Source organism: Dreissena polymorpha, chromosome 15 (assembly GCF_020536995.1).
Source record: "Dreissena polymorpha isolate Duluth1 chromosome 15, UMN_Dpol_1.0, whole genome shotgun sequence".
Taxonomy (NCBI): domain Eukaryota; kingdom Metazoa; phylum Mollusca; class Bivalvia; order Myida; family Dreissenidae; genus Dreissena; species Dreissena polymorpha.
This window is the reverse complement of record NC_068369.1, coordinates 54,684,793-54,700,129: the sequence shown is the minus strand read 5'-3', so window position 1 is coordinate 54,700,129 and position 15,337 is coordinate 54,684,793. Positions and strand designations below refer to the sequence as shown.

Genomic DNA, 15,337 nt, shown 5'->3' with positions numbered 1-15,337 from the left:
TTGAATTAGTCAAAACAATAATGCAACATCCTTAAACCTATCTCCTGCATGCCACTTTGCCAGAGGTTATTGGCAGTTTAGTTTTAAGGAATGGTTCCAAAAAAGCTTTCAACACATGCATTTCATCTTCATAACTAATATTTTAGAAAAGTTATACTCTGGGCAACTTTTCAGCATAAAAATGTACAATGGCAATAGTAAAAATTATCAACTAAAGAAAGCAGGAGTTATTGTTCTTGTGCACTCCTCTTCCTTTCATTTAGATATGTCACAGTGTACCCCAGATGGCCAACCTAAAAGATTATACCCTCTTACAACTGTCAGAGTTGTGAAGGAGGTAGAAATAAGAAAAATAATAATGAAATATACACATTATATAATATTGCACCTAACAACTGTATAACATTTACAACTGTAACAGTCTTCAAAGCAACAATACAAATATACACGTAATACTATTCAACAACAGAACTTTTGATTCAACAGCAAATGTATAAAACTCTCTTACAATGACATAAAAACAGTAAGAGATACATGAACAACACAAGAGGATCCAGAAGATGGGTGGGGCCATTATAAAATGAGAGTTTTAGAATAAAATATAGCGATGATAGATGATTAAGATAGCACGTTTTATGACATCCGATTTTAGGCGGGAATAAACCTTGTGTACACTCTAAATTGGCCGGGTACATGTTAGTATATTTTTCCTACCCGGGGTACATTTAAGCATACTTAAGAGTACCCAGGGTACATTCAAGCAGTACCTGAACCGCCAATGACCGAGCTGAACTAACAGTGTACAGAATATATTATGACTTTACATCAAGAATTCATCTAATAAATAGAGGATATTTGTTTGCTTCCGTAGGCCTTGGATTTAAATTTAAGCTGGTCTCTGGGAAAACCAGGCTTAATGCATGTGCGTAAAGTATCAACCCAGATAAGCATGTGTAGTCCAGATAGGCTTATAAGAAATAATACTTTCCCGCTAGAACGGATTTCTGTTTAAAAGATGCTTCCATGAATCCATTCAAGCGGAAAGTGTCATTCCTGGTTAACCTTTGTAGGCTGAACAGTTTTACAGTGCAAACATTTGTCTATGAACACAAGCAAATAAAAATATATATTTTACCAACACTTTCAATTTTTTTAATAAAACAAGAGATGTGTTTGTCAGAAACACAATGCTCCCTTCTGCGCCGCTTTGAAGCCATATATTTGACCTTTGACCTTGAAGGATGACCTTGACCTTTCATCACCCAAAATGTGCAGCTCAATGAGATACACATGCATGCCTAACATCAAGTTGCTATCTGAAGCAACATAGAAGTTATGAGCATTTTTTTTGAAACCTAAATGTAAAGTGTGACGGAAGACAGACAGACGGTCAGACGGACAGATCATATATGCCCTCCTTCGGGGGCATTAAAATATATAGCTTTTAATGCTTTTTGCTTTTTTATAAATTCCTGGTTTAAAAGAGGTTCATATTAGTAATTTTTACAGTTTACTTTCAAATCTTACTTGATTAATATTTCATTATTACCTGGAAACCACTAGTAAACATACAATAAGCATTAGATAATTGTAAATTTTGTTTTCCATATCCAATTTTTATTTTGCAAGAGTTCCTAGAAAAAAATTTACACTATAGGTAGCATAGCAGATATTTCACAGGTCTTATCACACACATCTTCCATCCAACTAGTTTTCCTTTATGGTGTTTGAACACAGAAATATCTTCGGTCAAGCCCACTACAAAATGGTCATCTCTCTGATTGGCTTGATTCCTGGTCGGAATCTGAAGACTGTGTTTCAGAAGAACTCTCCTTGTTGTCACTTAGTGTCTGCTTTATGCTTTCAAGTCTTTTGAGTATTGTCTTATAGTCATACACACCTCTTCTCTCACCAAAGGGGTCCTAAAAAGACCAAAGATGAGGCCTTTTGTAAATATTAGCATATAATTGGCAATTAAGGCAAACAAAATCATACAAAACATCAAATTATACCACTTTTTGTACCACAATTACATTGTACTAAATGTAATAATACAATGCTGTGTCCATTAAACGCTTAAGCCCCTCGTGGTAGCCTAGTAAGTATGGATTCATAGGTCCATTTTAATACCAGTAAGTCCTAGTGAAAAATTATTAAGGTCAAATGAGGTCAAGTGATGCATAGTTTTGAATGGAAGTATCAAAGCTTTTCTCTTAGAAGTATTGATGATAAGGGAGCAGTCAATTTGGGTTAGATGAAACGAGTCATTTTAGGTGAACCAAGAATACATGTATAGGAGTCTCTGAATCAGTCCAAAAAAGGTCAATGACAGGTCAATGTGTTGTAAAGTTAAACAAGCGATGTGTTTGTGAAACAGTACATGTATGTTCCCATATATATGACCTTTGACCTTGAAGGATGACCTTGACCTTTCACCACTCAAAATGTGCAGCTCCATGAGATACACATGCATGCCAAATATCAAGTTGCTAGCTTCAATATTGCAAGTGTACATTAAATGAGCGATTTTGACCCATATATTTGACCTTTGACCTTGAAGGATGACCTTTACCTTGACCTTTCACCACTCAAAATGTGCAGCTCCATGAGATACACATGCATGCCAAATATGAAGTTGCTATTTTCAATATTGCAAAAGTTATGGCAAATGTTAAAGTTGGGGCAAACAAACAAACCAACAAACAAACCAACAGACAGGGCAAAAACAATATGTCGCCCACTAAAGTGGTGGGAGACATAAAAATATCTATGCAAACAAGTACCAAACCTTTGTAGGAAATATAATTAATATAACATGCAAATAAGCAGTTTTAGGTTCACCTAATACAAACAGTCCAAGAAACATCAGTAATACATCGGGTGAAAAATACATCCAACATTCAACATTGTATTACTATGTGTTACAATTTATGTTTTCAGTTTTAAAATAAGATCCTCATAAGTCTCCATTTGAGTCAATTTTTTCCATGCGTGTATGTTTTTTTACAGGTCATCGCCAAGTCTTCAGGACTATCTTATGTGCTGACCTGCCCCTGTGACCTTTGAGGAAAAAATATTAAATTTGAGCCTAAATAGGTAAATTTGCATGTGGCTGTTGTGTAATTGTCTGGAGCAGAAAAGGAGTGAGTTTTCCAGCTGTTAGCGTAAGTCCTTCATGAAAGTCACATGTGTCTACTTTCAGTGCCCATCGCGCTGAACCCAATGTTGGCTATTGTTATTATCATTACCATAATCATTATTTTCACCATCATCACCAACCCAATAATCATCATTATTATTATCATTATTACCATCATCACAACCATCATTATTATTAGTTGTAGTATTGTTATTATTATAACCACCATTATTATTATTTATAATTGATTGTTTATAGTTTGTTTATTAAATTGTGTGTTATTTTACTGTGGTCTCCGCCCCAAGATAGATGTAAGGGGGTTCGAGCGGGATACAATAAACGCCCTGATAACAGAGGCGTCCCAGGATCTTTTAAGTGCCTGATGTAGGGACCAATACACTGCATCCCCATTTAAAGCCCCTTGTGGAAGACATGTTAGTCAGTTAGGTTAGTATTTACAGTACTTTTTAAACCAATTAACACACAAAAACATCAAATTTTCCTATCCTCAGATATTCCTAAAGTATTATCTGCTCACTATTTCATACCCACTCTCCTCCTACCTGCATAGTCTCGCCCTGCCTGTGTTTGTTGGCCTCACAGATGCCAACATAGTAGACGTAGTAGTCTGGGAAGGATTTCTCCATCACCTCCCTAAGAGCAGCGGGGCATGAGCACTTCTGCTCCAGCATATCACAGACGCCCACTCGCAGGGTCTCATGGCGAATAATGTCATTGTATCGACTTGCATCGCCTGCATTCCTCTCCTGTACATAGGATGGCATACTAGTATACTCCGGGGCCAGTATAATTAAACATTGTAAGGCATTTATGTTTAGGTATACAAATGTATTATTTCTAGATATCATAATGCTGGTGTTTCGGATTGAATAAACATTGTATCAGCTTTGATGGGAATTGCAACTTACATTTAAGCTCATTATCGTATGTTTTTACATTGAGTAAAGATGGAATGGATATATGTTCAAAGACTGTATGGATATCAGCTCTTACCACAGGGAATCCAGGCTCATTATGGTAGGGTTTCTCATTGAGTAAAGACTGTATGGATATCAGCTCTTACCACACAGAATCCAGGCTCATTATGGTAGGGTTTCTCATGAATAAAGACTGCATAGATATCTGCTCTTACCACGTGGAATCCAGGCTCATTATGGTAAGGTTTCTCATTGAGTAAAGACTGTATGGATATCAGCTCTTACAAATGGAAGCAAGGCTAATTATGGTAAGGTTTCTCATTGAGTAAAGACTGTACGGATAACAACTCTTACCACATGGAAGCAAGGCCCATTATGGTAGGGTTTTTCATTCAGTTAAGACTGTATGAAAATCAGCTCTTACCACATGGAATCCAGGCTAATTATCTTAAGTTTTCTCATTGAGTAAAGAATGTATGGATAACAGCTCTTACCACATGGAAGCAAGGCTCATTATGGTAGGATTTCTCATTCAGTGAAGACTGTATGAATATCAGCTCTTACCACATGGAATTCAGGCTAATTATGGCAAGGTTTCTAATTGAGTAAAGAGTGTATGGATATCAGCTCTTACCACATGGAATCCAGGCTCATTATGGTAAGGTTTCTCATTGAGTAAAGACTGTATGGATATCAGCTCTGACCACATGGATGCAAAGCTAATTATTGTAAGGTTTCTCATTGAGTAAAGACTGTATGGATAACAGCTCTTACCACATGGAAGCAAGGCTCATTATGGAAGGGTTTCTCATTCAGTTAAGACTGTATGAATACCAGCTCTAACCACATGGAATCCAGGCGAATTATGGTAAGGTTTCTCATTGAGTAAAGACTGTATGGATAACAGCTCTTACCACATGGAAGGAAGGCTCATTATGGTAGGATTTCTCATTCAGTAAAGACTGTATGAATATCAGCTCTTACCACATGGAATCCAGGCTAATTATGATAATGTTTCTTATTGAGTAAAAACTGTACGGATATCAGCTCTTACAAAATGAGTCCAGGCTCATTATCATAAGGTTTCTCATTTAGTAAAGAGTGTAGGGATATCAGCTCTTACCACATGGAATCCAGGTTCATTATGGTAAGGTTTCTCATTGAGTAAAGACTGTATGGATATGAGCACACTAGAAAGACTCTGTGCCGGGCTCCAGGCAGGACCAGACCATGTGCTGAAACATTAACTCATTCTCAACACTACACAGAATATAGCATAAAAATACAATCTTGAAAAATCAAAAACCCTTTTCAACAACAAGTGCATAGACCCTATATAAAAATATATAACTCAGAAATACTTTTGAACAATAAGACTATAAACCCTTAATATTTTCTTTTAAATGAATTATTTAAATGTTTAATAATTGTATGAATTATTATTAAAATAAGCTCCTTTAAACAGGATGGTGATTTTTATTTATATGCAGCATTATGAAATCACAATAACCGCAGCAGATGCATCATCACAAAAATCATAACAAATAAAACTTGAAATTGAGAAACGAGGGTACCCAATTATGCTGAGACAGACTTTTCCATTTCTGTACAGATTTGGATTAAATCTGACAGTTCCCCCACCCGTTGTCTGCAGCTTGACCCGTGGAGGTCTGATGGGATAATCTGGAGGACAACGGATCATAAAGTAGAAGAATCCACCCTCATATGGTGTATCAAATGGTCCAGTAATCAAAGCATGGAGCTGAAAAAAGTAAATCGTCCATACACTTTCTATAAAATTTGAGTCATTCAGCTTTTAACCCTTTGCATGCTGGGTAATTTGTCTTCTGCTAAAATGTCGTCTGCTGAATTTCTAAAATAAGCATTTTCTTCATTTTTTTTTCAAAGAATACTATCAGAATAGCAAACAGTTTGGATCCAGATGAGACGCCACGTTCTGTGGCGTCTCATCTGGATCCAAACTGTTTGCAAAAGCCTTTAAAATTCAGCTCCAGCGCTTTAAGGGTTAATAATAAGAGCAATTTAGAATTGTTGGGTTGTTAAAAACAAGAGGGCCATGATGGCCCTGAATTGCTCACCTGACTAACCAAATACAATCCCAACCCAGTTTTCATCAAGATAAACATTCTAATCAAATTTTATAAAGATTGGATGAAAACTGTGAACTCTATTGTCTACACAAGGTTTTTCTAATATTTGACCTATTGACCTAGTTTTTGACCCCAGGTGACCCAAATACAATCCCAACACAGATTTCATCAAGATAAACATTCTGACCAAATTTTATAAAGATTGGATGAAAACTATGACCTCTATTGTCTACACAAGGTTTTTCTATTATTTGACCTAGTGACCTAGTTTTTGACCCCAGATTACCAAAATACAATCCCAACCCAGATCTCATCAAGACAAACATTCTGACCAAATTTTATGAAGATTGGATGAAAACTGTGACCTCTACGGCCATCACACCATCACATAAGCTCACCATGTCACTTCGTGACAAGTGAGCTAAAAAACTAATGTTTACAAAAAGTAAGTGTATACATGTACAGATATATAAATATACCTTGTGAGTCATTGAAAGAAAAAAACAACTCAAAATAATATGTTCATATGGACATTTACAGCACAATTAACTGCTCAATTAATACACTAGTCCTAAGGATAACTAGTTATTAATGCTTTGAAATCAAATGTTTGAGGTTCAAGGTAATTTTGAAGGTATGGGTAGAAACAAATCAGAAATGGCTGTTAATTCAAGCAAAGATGTTTTTTATGAACAAGGCACTGATAATTAGTCTCCTACCGGTTTAACCGGAGGGGACTTATGATTTGCGCTTCGTCTGTCAGTCTGTCTGTCTGTCACACTTTTCTGGATCCTGCGATAACTTTTTCACACTTTTCTGGATCCTGCGATAACTTTTAAAGTTCTTCATATTTTTTCATGAAACTTGAAACATGGATAGATGGCAATATGAACTTTATGCACATCATTTCATTTTATTCCTACGTCTAAAATTCTGGTTGCAATGGCAACAAATAGACTAGAAATACTGCTGAAAATGGTGTTTTATTTGGATCCTGCGATAACTTTAAAAGTTCTTAATATTTGTTCATGAAACTTGGAACATGGATAGATGACAATATGGACCTCATGCATGTCATTTCATTTTGTTCCTACATCAAAAATTCTGGTTGCTATGGCAACAAATAAAAAATTCTGACAATGGTGGAATTTCTGACAATGGTGGAGCCGGTAGGGGACTTTTAATGCTTGGCAATAGTATTGTTTTAACTGGAACATCAAATAGAATGGCATACCTTGGTAATATCATCCTTGTCTGGTACAATACACATTCCTGGTGGAGGCTCATTATATATTGTCATGATATCACTGGAATGGAAACAATGTTGCTTTTATGTAGGAAAATTAAAAGCCACAACAAATTATTTTTCATAATGAATCCATAAACATCTGCATATTGACACAATATGAGCTACAAGGGTATTTCCATTACTTGCTTATTACAAATGGATTACCAGAAGCTGAAGTCGAAGCTTTGTGTTATAGAAGATGTGTATCATTTTGTAATTGTATGTCCTCTTTATACTAATATTTAAAAACTGTGTATTGACAATGTCTATTATAACCGACCAATAATGCATAGATTTATACTTTTGTTAACAAATACAAACACTCAGAGCTCCAGATAAGGATTCAGCCTAAAGGGTTTTTAACCCCCTGATATTATTGTTAAAGGGTATTTAACTCTTTTGTTTCTGCCATAAAAGGTATTTAGGAATATTTAGGAGTATTTTCCATTTCCATAGAAAACTGACACATGGCGTGTTTAATCTAGAAATATTACTATGTGTTACCAGTATTAATTTCTTTAAAATATTCAACTAACATGTCTTCTATCTCTGTCTTGGGTCTTTCTTGCATATAGTATTTATATTATAGTACACAAACGTCATATTGAAATTCAACTAAGTTATGGCATTGCTTGTACAATTGAAAATAAAGTCACACTGCCTGTGGTCTATGTAAGTTGATAATAAACTGCTTCAACAATGAGATCGCTTAAAATTATCATAACAATTTTATAAGCATCATAAGATTTATCTCTATTGGCATATTGTAATATACAATTACTTCCTGCAGGAGCCGCTGTTCGCTTGAAACGTCCCTTTTCCCAAATAAGAACACGATGGGCCCCCATTTCGATTACAAGGTTCTTTTGATTGACTTACTTTTGATTCAAATGTTAACTTACACTAAACACTCAACTTTATTATTGGTGAAACGGATTAAGCACTTTAATCGATAAAAAATACTTACCAAGATTTGTATTGTTTAATGTTACGTACTGGGACGATTTTTAAACAATTTTTTTATTATTTTTCAATGCGTAAATACGCAGATACGCATATTATCTGGAGCTCTGCTTACACTAAAGTCTTAACTAAGCAATGTTTTTTTCAAATGATTTTAAAATGAGTTCTGAGGCATTCAATGCAAATATGGAGTTATATTATAGCCTTAATGCATTTTTAACACCTTATTATAGACAATTTTGGTCACTTTCCCATTACTATGCATGTGCTTATTGCTAATATATATTGTCAATTTCGTATATACACTTCAACACCGTTATTTCGAACATCGATAATCCGAAGTCACCGTTATTTCGAAGTATTTTTCGGGTCCCGATTGTGGTTCTTCTTTGTTCAATGTAAAATTTCATTGTTAATCCGAACTTCGTTAAACCGAAGAAATCGTTAATTCGAAGTGATTATGTCGGTCCCAACACTATAATTCGCACCATATCATCAATCTTTAATCCGAAGTCAAAACTGCAAAACACTGCGTAATTTCACACCTATGTCGTCTGCGCGTTGTGCGTCAAAGCCGATAATTACACCTTTGTCGCCTGCGCGTAGCATGCTAATTTTATACTGTCGTCAAAAGCCGACGACGAGGCCGACAACACATGAATGAACATGATATATAATCAACGTGTGACCACATGCATCAACGACGTAAGGCAGTCCTACGAGCAAAACACGGGCGAAAGCCAGTTCTTCAATTTCATTGACAAATTGGAGAAATATGTTACACACGTCCAGTTTAGTGCTGCTAACGCCGGTGTTCAGAAAGACATCGCGTCTTATTTAAAAAAAATAGTGATTTCATTTCCGAAAATGTATTCATATGTATTTACATGTATGATGCGCTATGCATTATATTTTATATGTTCTGTAATTAGAGAAAAATAAAAAGAAGAAAAAGAATTGTTTTATTGATCCGTTTGTACTAGTAGAAATATATTGCTATCTGACTAGTTTACGTTTTTAAGTAAAACAATTATTAAAAGTACAGTGTGACCGAACCATGCGAATACCACACTGTTGTATTGTTTCAGGACCAAAGAAGTCGTCTGTCAAATGTTTATTTCGAATAATCGTTAATCCGAAGTTTTTTTAACGGTCCCGACGACTTCGAAATAACGGTGTTGAAGTGTATAACGATGAATTGAACTTTTTCAAGTTTAGTTATATGAATAACCTTTTTGTTCTGTTCTGATGGCCATGATTTTGTATAATATGTAATAATATGAATATTTTTAAATTGGAGTTACCCTGAATTTTGCAGAAGCAAAGGCCCAACCCATTAAAAATATGTGGCCCCCTTCCATCAGAGGATTTTGCAGAAAAGAGGACACCCTGCCCCTTTTTGGCTCTCCTTCTCCTCCCCCTGATATTGTATTTTGGCAAGGGAAATCTTACACAAGCCTTGCCCTGCATCAAAAACCACAAGGCAATCTCTAACATAGAACCAACAAGGATAGAGGAAGAGGGAAAAACACACAGCATATCATAACAAGCACACAGCATACCAAAACAAACGCACAGCATACTAGGCTGGATTGGTCATTGTCGGCTCCGGTACAACTTAAATGTACCCAGATGCTCAAATATACTTACATGTACCCTGGGTATGGAAAATATACTAACATGTACCCAACAATTTTAAACTGTATCCAAGTTTTATTCCTGCCAAAAATAAGATGTCATAAAACGCGCTATGGAGTACAATTCTCTTTAAAAAAAAACCTTCCTCAACATCCTTTTTTGAGCAGGAGTTTTGATTATATAAAGTCTATTTGACAGAATGCTTGACTTATATAAAAAATAATTAATTTGAAGAAAAAAAGACAACCAATTAAGTGTTAGAATTCCTGGGTACATTTCAGTATATTTTCCGCACCCGGAATACATTTAAGAGTACCTGGGGTATATTCAGGCAGGTTTTTTTTTCCTTCTTTGGGACCCGCCGAAAATCGGCCCTTTCCCCTCGGATTTTTTTCCCCTCAGCTGGTAAATTTTCCCCTAGATTTCATTTTCCCCTAAAAAAAAAAAAAAAAAAATTTTTTTTTACCTTTAAATATATAAGTTAACCTGATCCACTGTAGAAACTAGAAAAATCTTGCATAATTAAATTATCTGTTGCTTTGAATAAGTTTTAAAAACAGTAAAATATGTTAAATTGATTATTTTAGACTTTGCTTATTTTCCCCAAAATCCAGCTTTTCGCACAATTTTTTTCCCCAAAATTCGACGTTTCGCGCGATTTTTTTCCCCTTAAAAAAGGCCAGGCCCTTTCCCCAAAATCAGATAAAAACCCCTGTCAGGGGCGTAGGTAATGGGGAGGCAGGGGCAGCGGCCGCCTCCCCAATATTTCAGCTAGTCGTCGTTATATAAATAAAACGTAAAATCCCCATCCATATTTTTTTAATTATCATTTCTGGCCCACCATACTTTTTCAAGTGTACTATTTTTAGATTCAAGTTGTTTACATTTTTTTCTCACAAGAAAGTATTATTTTTTCAGTGTTTCTAATGTGTAATATTTAATAATACTCTAACATTTTCTTCTACAGTAGTGTAGGTTCCAGATGGTGTCAATGGATTTATGAACAAAATAAGAAAATAAGGACTTACAACACCCAAGAAAAAGGTGGTTTTTAAGGTAAAAACATGTGATAATTTACTCTTTTTGAGAGATTTTTTAAGAACTGATTCATGTATCACTGAAGTATATATTATTTTAGTTCTGCATATTGTTCCAAACTGAATATACAATGCTAATATGAGGAAGTATTATTTGACATTACTCAACCCACTTCTGACCATTTCAGAAAGTGATATGTCCTTAACAATGTTATTCTTTTCAGAGCCAAGACCTTGCGTTCTGCTATCTCTGCATGGCGGCCAAGAAGACGGGCAAGATTGGCAACATGAAGGTGGACGGCAGCTTCATCAGTGCAGTGACAGCTTCTCCAACTGGAAACAGGTTCCCATGAAGTTCCGGAGCATGACGGCAGCGAGTGGACCGCCACCCTAATGTTTGGAGGTTATCTATGCCCCTGATATTAAATAATAACCCGGGCAGACAATGACCAATCGAGCCATACTATGGCAAGCACACAGCATACTTTTATAAGCACATATCACATGTATCATATGATTAAAACCCACATCATTTCAATTTAACATGTCAGCCGATATATCCACAGTCAACAGACCACAAACAAGACACCAACCCTTTTGGATTACCCAACACCTCAGAAACAGTCATGGCTCGATCTCCATCATTTCCTGCTTGAAACAAAGTAAGTCTGTTTTAAAAAAATCAAGTTTCATTTTTAAAACAAGATAATATCAGTTTAAATACACTGACAACTACCGTTTTATTCGAAGGATGCATTGTTGGTTCGGTTTTTCTTTCTCCCAGTCGCTGCTCAAATCAGGGTCCCACAAGCCTGTTCTTCCTCCGCCCGAATCTTCCACAAACGTCAAATCAACTTCTTCGTAAACTTCATCTGTGCTAGCAGAAGCCATTTTGGAACATCATTTACGGCATTTACGACATCATCATACCTCATTCAATTCAGAATGCATTCAATTTGTTAAAATGAGAATTTTTAACATGTGGAGTTTGCATGTGCTGACTATGAAAACAACAACATTTTACAAATGTGTTTTAATATACGTGTTGGTTGTATTAAATTTGAAATGAAACAAAAAGAGATTGCGTTTTAAAGTGTGCACGTGCTTCACGTGGTTCGGATACTTATCGAGAATCAGTGTTCCCTTCACTGACGTAGCTAAAATATTAATTAGTTGTAGGCCCGATCACGAAGAAAATATATTATGTTAGATAGTTTATTCTTAATTAAATTATAATTACAACCTTTAAATATATCTAATTTGACTAGAGATCAAAGGGTATGGGTACGGTTAAAAAATATTGTTATGTTTTGCAAACTCGTGTTATATTAACCCTTCAAACATGATAGCTATGTGAGAATATTAATGAAGTTTGTATTATTTTGGCCTTAAAGGGGCCTTTTCAAGTTTCGGTAAATTGACAAATTAAAAAAAGTCTTTCAGATTCGCAAATTTTCGTAGTAGTAATGATATTTGTGAGGAAACAGTGATACTGAACATTTACCATGCTCTAAAATATCCATTATCAAGACTGTAAATCACGGGCGCCTCCTCTTTTGACAAGCATTAATAAATGAGCCAATGCAACTTCCGAGGTGGCGCTCAGGCCGGATGTTTTGAAATTTCATCGATTAATTTATCAGGTGATTAGGTTTTATATGTTTTTTTTTCTGCATGTATGGCATTATTTTTTAAAATCGAACAACGTTGTTCGATTCAGCGAAGATTAATTCATCCAAAAGTGTACAGAAACATAAATTATCAACCCATTTAAAAACGAGAGAACCTTTGTAAGTTGTGGCATGGTGGAGTTTTAAAAATCATTTCGATAAGTTTTTCCTGTATGACGAGCAAATTTCCACCCAATTAAATCGCTAACGATATAAAACGATTGCGTACAAAATATATTAGATGCTGCATGCATTAAAATATTGGCTTCTTTCCGACGTAATAGATAATTTTGCATTTTTCCAAAAGAGATGGAGCCAATGCTAAGGAAATAGCGCTAATTAATGATAGGAGTTGGCGTAATCACATGACGTACATTTGATAGATACTGTTATTTGTTATATTTACTTTATTTTTCAACGTATTTTTATTTTTTAAGGCCAGAATCTTCACAGATCATGAAATTATTAATTGATTAACGACCGTCATTACATGCATCTTTTGAAGATTTAAAAACATGAAAATTGTAAAGCGTTGCAACGCGAAACGATTGAAAAATTTGGAGAGTTGTGTTGTTTCCGTTATATTTTTTGATACTACGAGGATTTCTCATATAAAGTTTAAAATACACCACTCATTGTATCGGCACAGATGGCCGAGTGGTCTAAGCGATACAATTTTACTCCAGGGATCAGTGGTTTGATCCACTTGATGGTTACTTTTTTTCTTTGTTAAATCGTATTCTTGTTTTTCACTGTCGCTTTTAAATCCAATTTTTACATTTAGCCATACAATTAAAGCATTGAATGACAAACAACAATACATGCCAAAATCTGTGAAACAGTCACTTAAACAAAATTCTTCCACGTTCATGGCTTACTTAAGGACAGTCAACTATGGTTTGCATTACTATCTACGTATTCTCATTAGAGCCGGAACACAATAAACTCAGAAGCCGTTCAATAGTAAGCGTGAATATTAACTTATTAAGTCATAGTTGACGATATATGCTGCTTCTTTTTTCACTGATATGTATTTGTATTTACTAACCCGTGCAAACAAAACAACACACGCCTATTGAAAATAAACATTTAACACATGTTCACTTCTTATTTAAGTTCCGCTCAACAACAACCTTGGCATGTATCTTCGGAGCAATAAGATTGTCTTAGCTGTTGTGAAAACATGGATAATGTCAGAACCTGGGAAGCTTATTCACACCATCAGTTCCATCAGGGAAATGGAGCATGTCTATATATATTTTCTCCATCCATTGTTTTAACAACTGTATGTGATTAAATATGCCATGTATTATATGTTTATGTCTACACATATTAGTCATCCACTTAGAAGAACATTATTCCGATAAGATATATTATCAAACTTATTATTATTTTTTTTTACAAAATTAGACTTTGTCAATACTGCAGTGACACTACTAGAGATGATTCAAAATGTATATTTCACCTAACGTTCATGTGGGAAATGTAAAGTATACGTGATGGCAATTATGTCCAAATTAAATAGTAGTCTTGAGACATAGCGGTAAATAAACTAATACGACATCCATTTAAAGGGGCCTTTTCACGTTTTGGTTAATTGACAAAATTAAAAAATAAATATTTCAGATTCGCAAATTTTCGTTACCATGCTCTAAATTGCTCATTATATTTATCTGTTGACGATTTAAAAACCTGAAAACTATAAAGCGTTGCAACGCGAAACAATTGAATAATTTGAAGAGTTCTGATGTTGGCGTTGTATTTTGTGAAACTACGAGAATTGCTTATATAAAGTATAAAATACATCCTTGTATGAGCGCCGTTGGTCGAGTGATCTAAGTGGTAGACTTTTTACTCCAGGACTCCAGGGGTTAGTGGTTCGAGACTTGTTGAGGATTACTTTTTAAATTGTATTCTTGATTTTGTACTGGAGCTTTTCAGATCCAATGTTTACATTTATCAATATGAAGCATTTAATGACAAACTTCAAAATATGCCAAAATCTGTGAAAAGACCCCTTTAATGCATATGAAATGTATAACTCCAGACTGAAAAAGTCGAAAAATAGTTGGTGATACTATAGCTAATGTCAGTCCTTTACAAATGATGAACATTAAAGCCAATTACAAACTTGATCACTGAGTTTAGCTCGGTTGCAGTGGAAATCCCGCTAAGTGCTCTTGCTAACTTATTTCTTTTATTTATATTATATGGATTTTGAAATGGTGTACTCCTTTTGCAAGCTATGGTCGGCGGATATATACATATATATATATTACACGGTTAATATTTTTGGTTATTAAGTACTTTCACACGACTCATCTTATATTTGTACAAGAGAAATAATTGTACGTAAACAAACTCACGTTCAGGATAAAGTGTTTGTTGTGTTGCTCTTTGACTGCATGCGCATTCTATAAATCAGCGATGTATTTGCATACGTGTTTAATGGTCGATCTTTGTATAACTTGCCGTGTTATTCGGTTGTGTTATCTTATGGGATTTTTAACTCATAATGTTCAAAATTTGCTTTAAATTTAAGTTAAAAAACAA

General features: G+C 35.0%; 1 protein-coding gene across 1 annotated transcript; it reads right to left on the bottom strand.

Annotated features, from left to right (window-relative positions):
* Positions 1-1,595: 1,595 nt before the first annotated feature.
* Positions 1,596-12,132, bottom strand: LOC127860311 (ubiquitin-conjugating enzyme E2 Z-like). Its single transcript, XM_052398314.1, has 6 exons — positions 11,851-12,132; positions 7,423-7,495; positions 5,652-5,839; positions 5,201-5,312; positions 3,703-3,906; positions 1,596-1,922 (listed from the first exon to the last, which is right to left on the bottom strand). The coding sequence occupies exons 1-6, from the start codon at positions 12,003-12,005 to the stop codon at positions 1,770-1,772; spliced, it is 885 nt and encodes a 294-aa protein (XP_052254274.1). The 5' UTR covers positions 12,006-12,132; the 3' UTR covers positions 1,596-1,769.
* Positions 12,133-15,337: the final 3,205 nt, after the last annotated feature.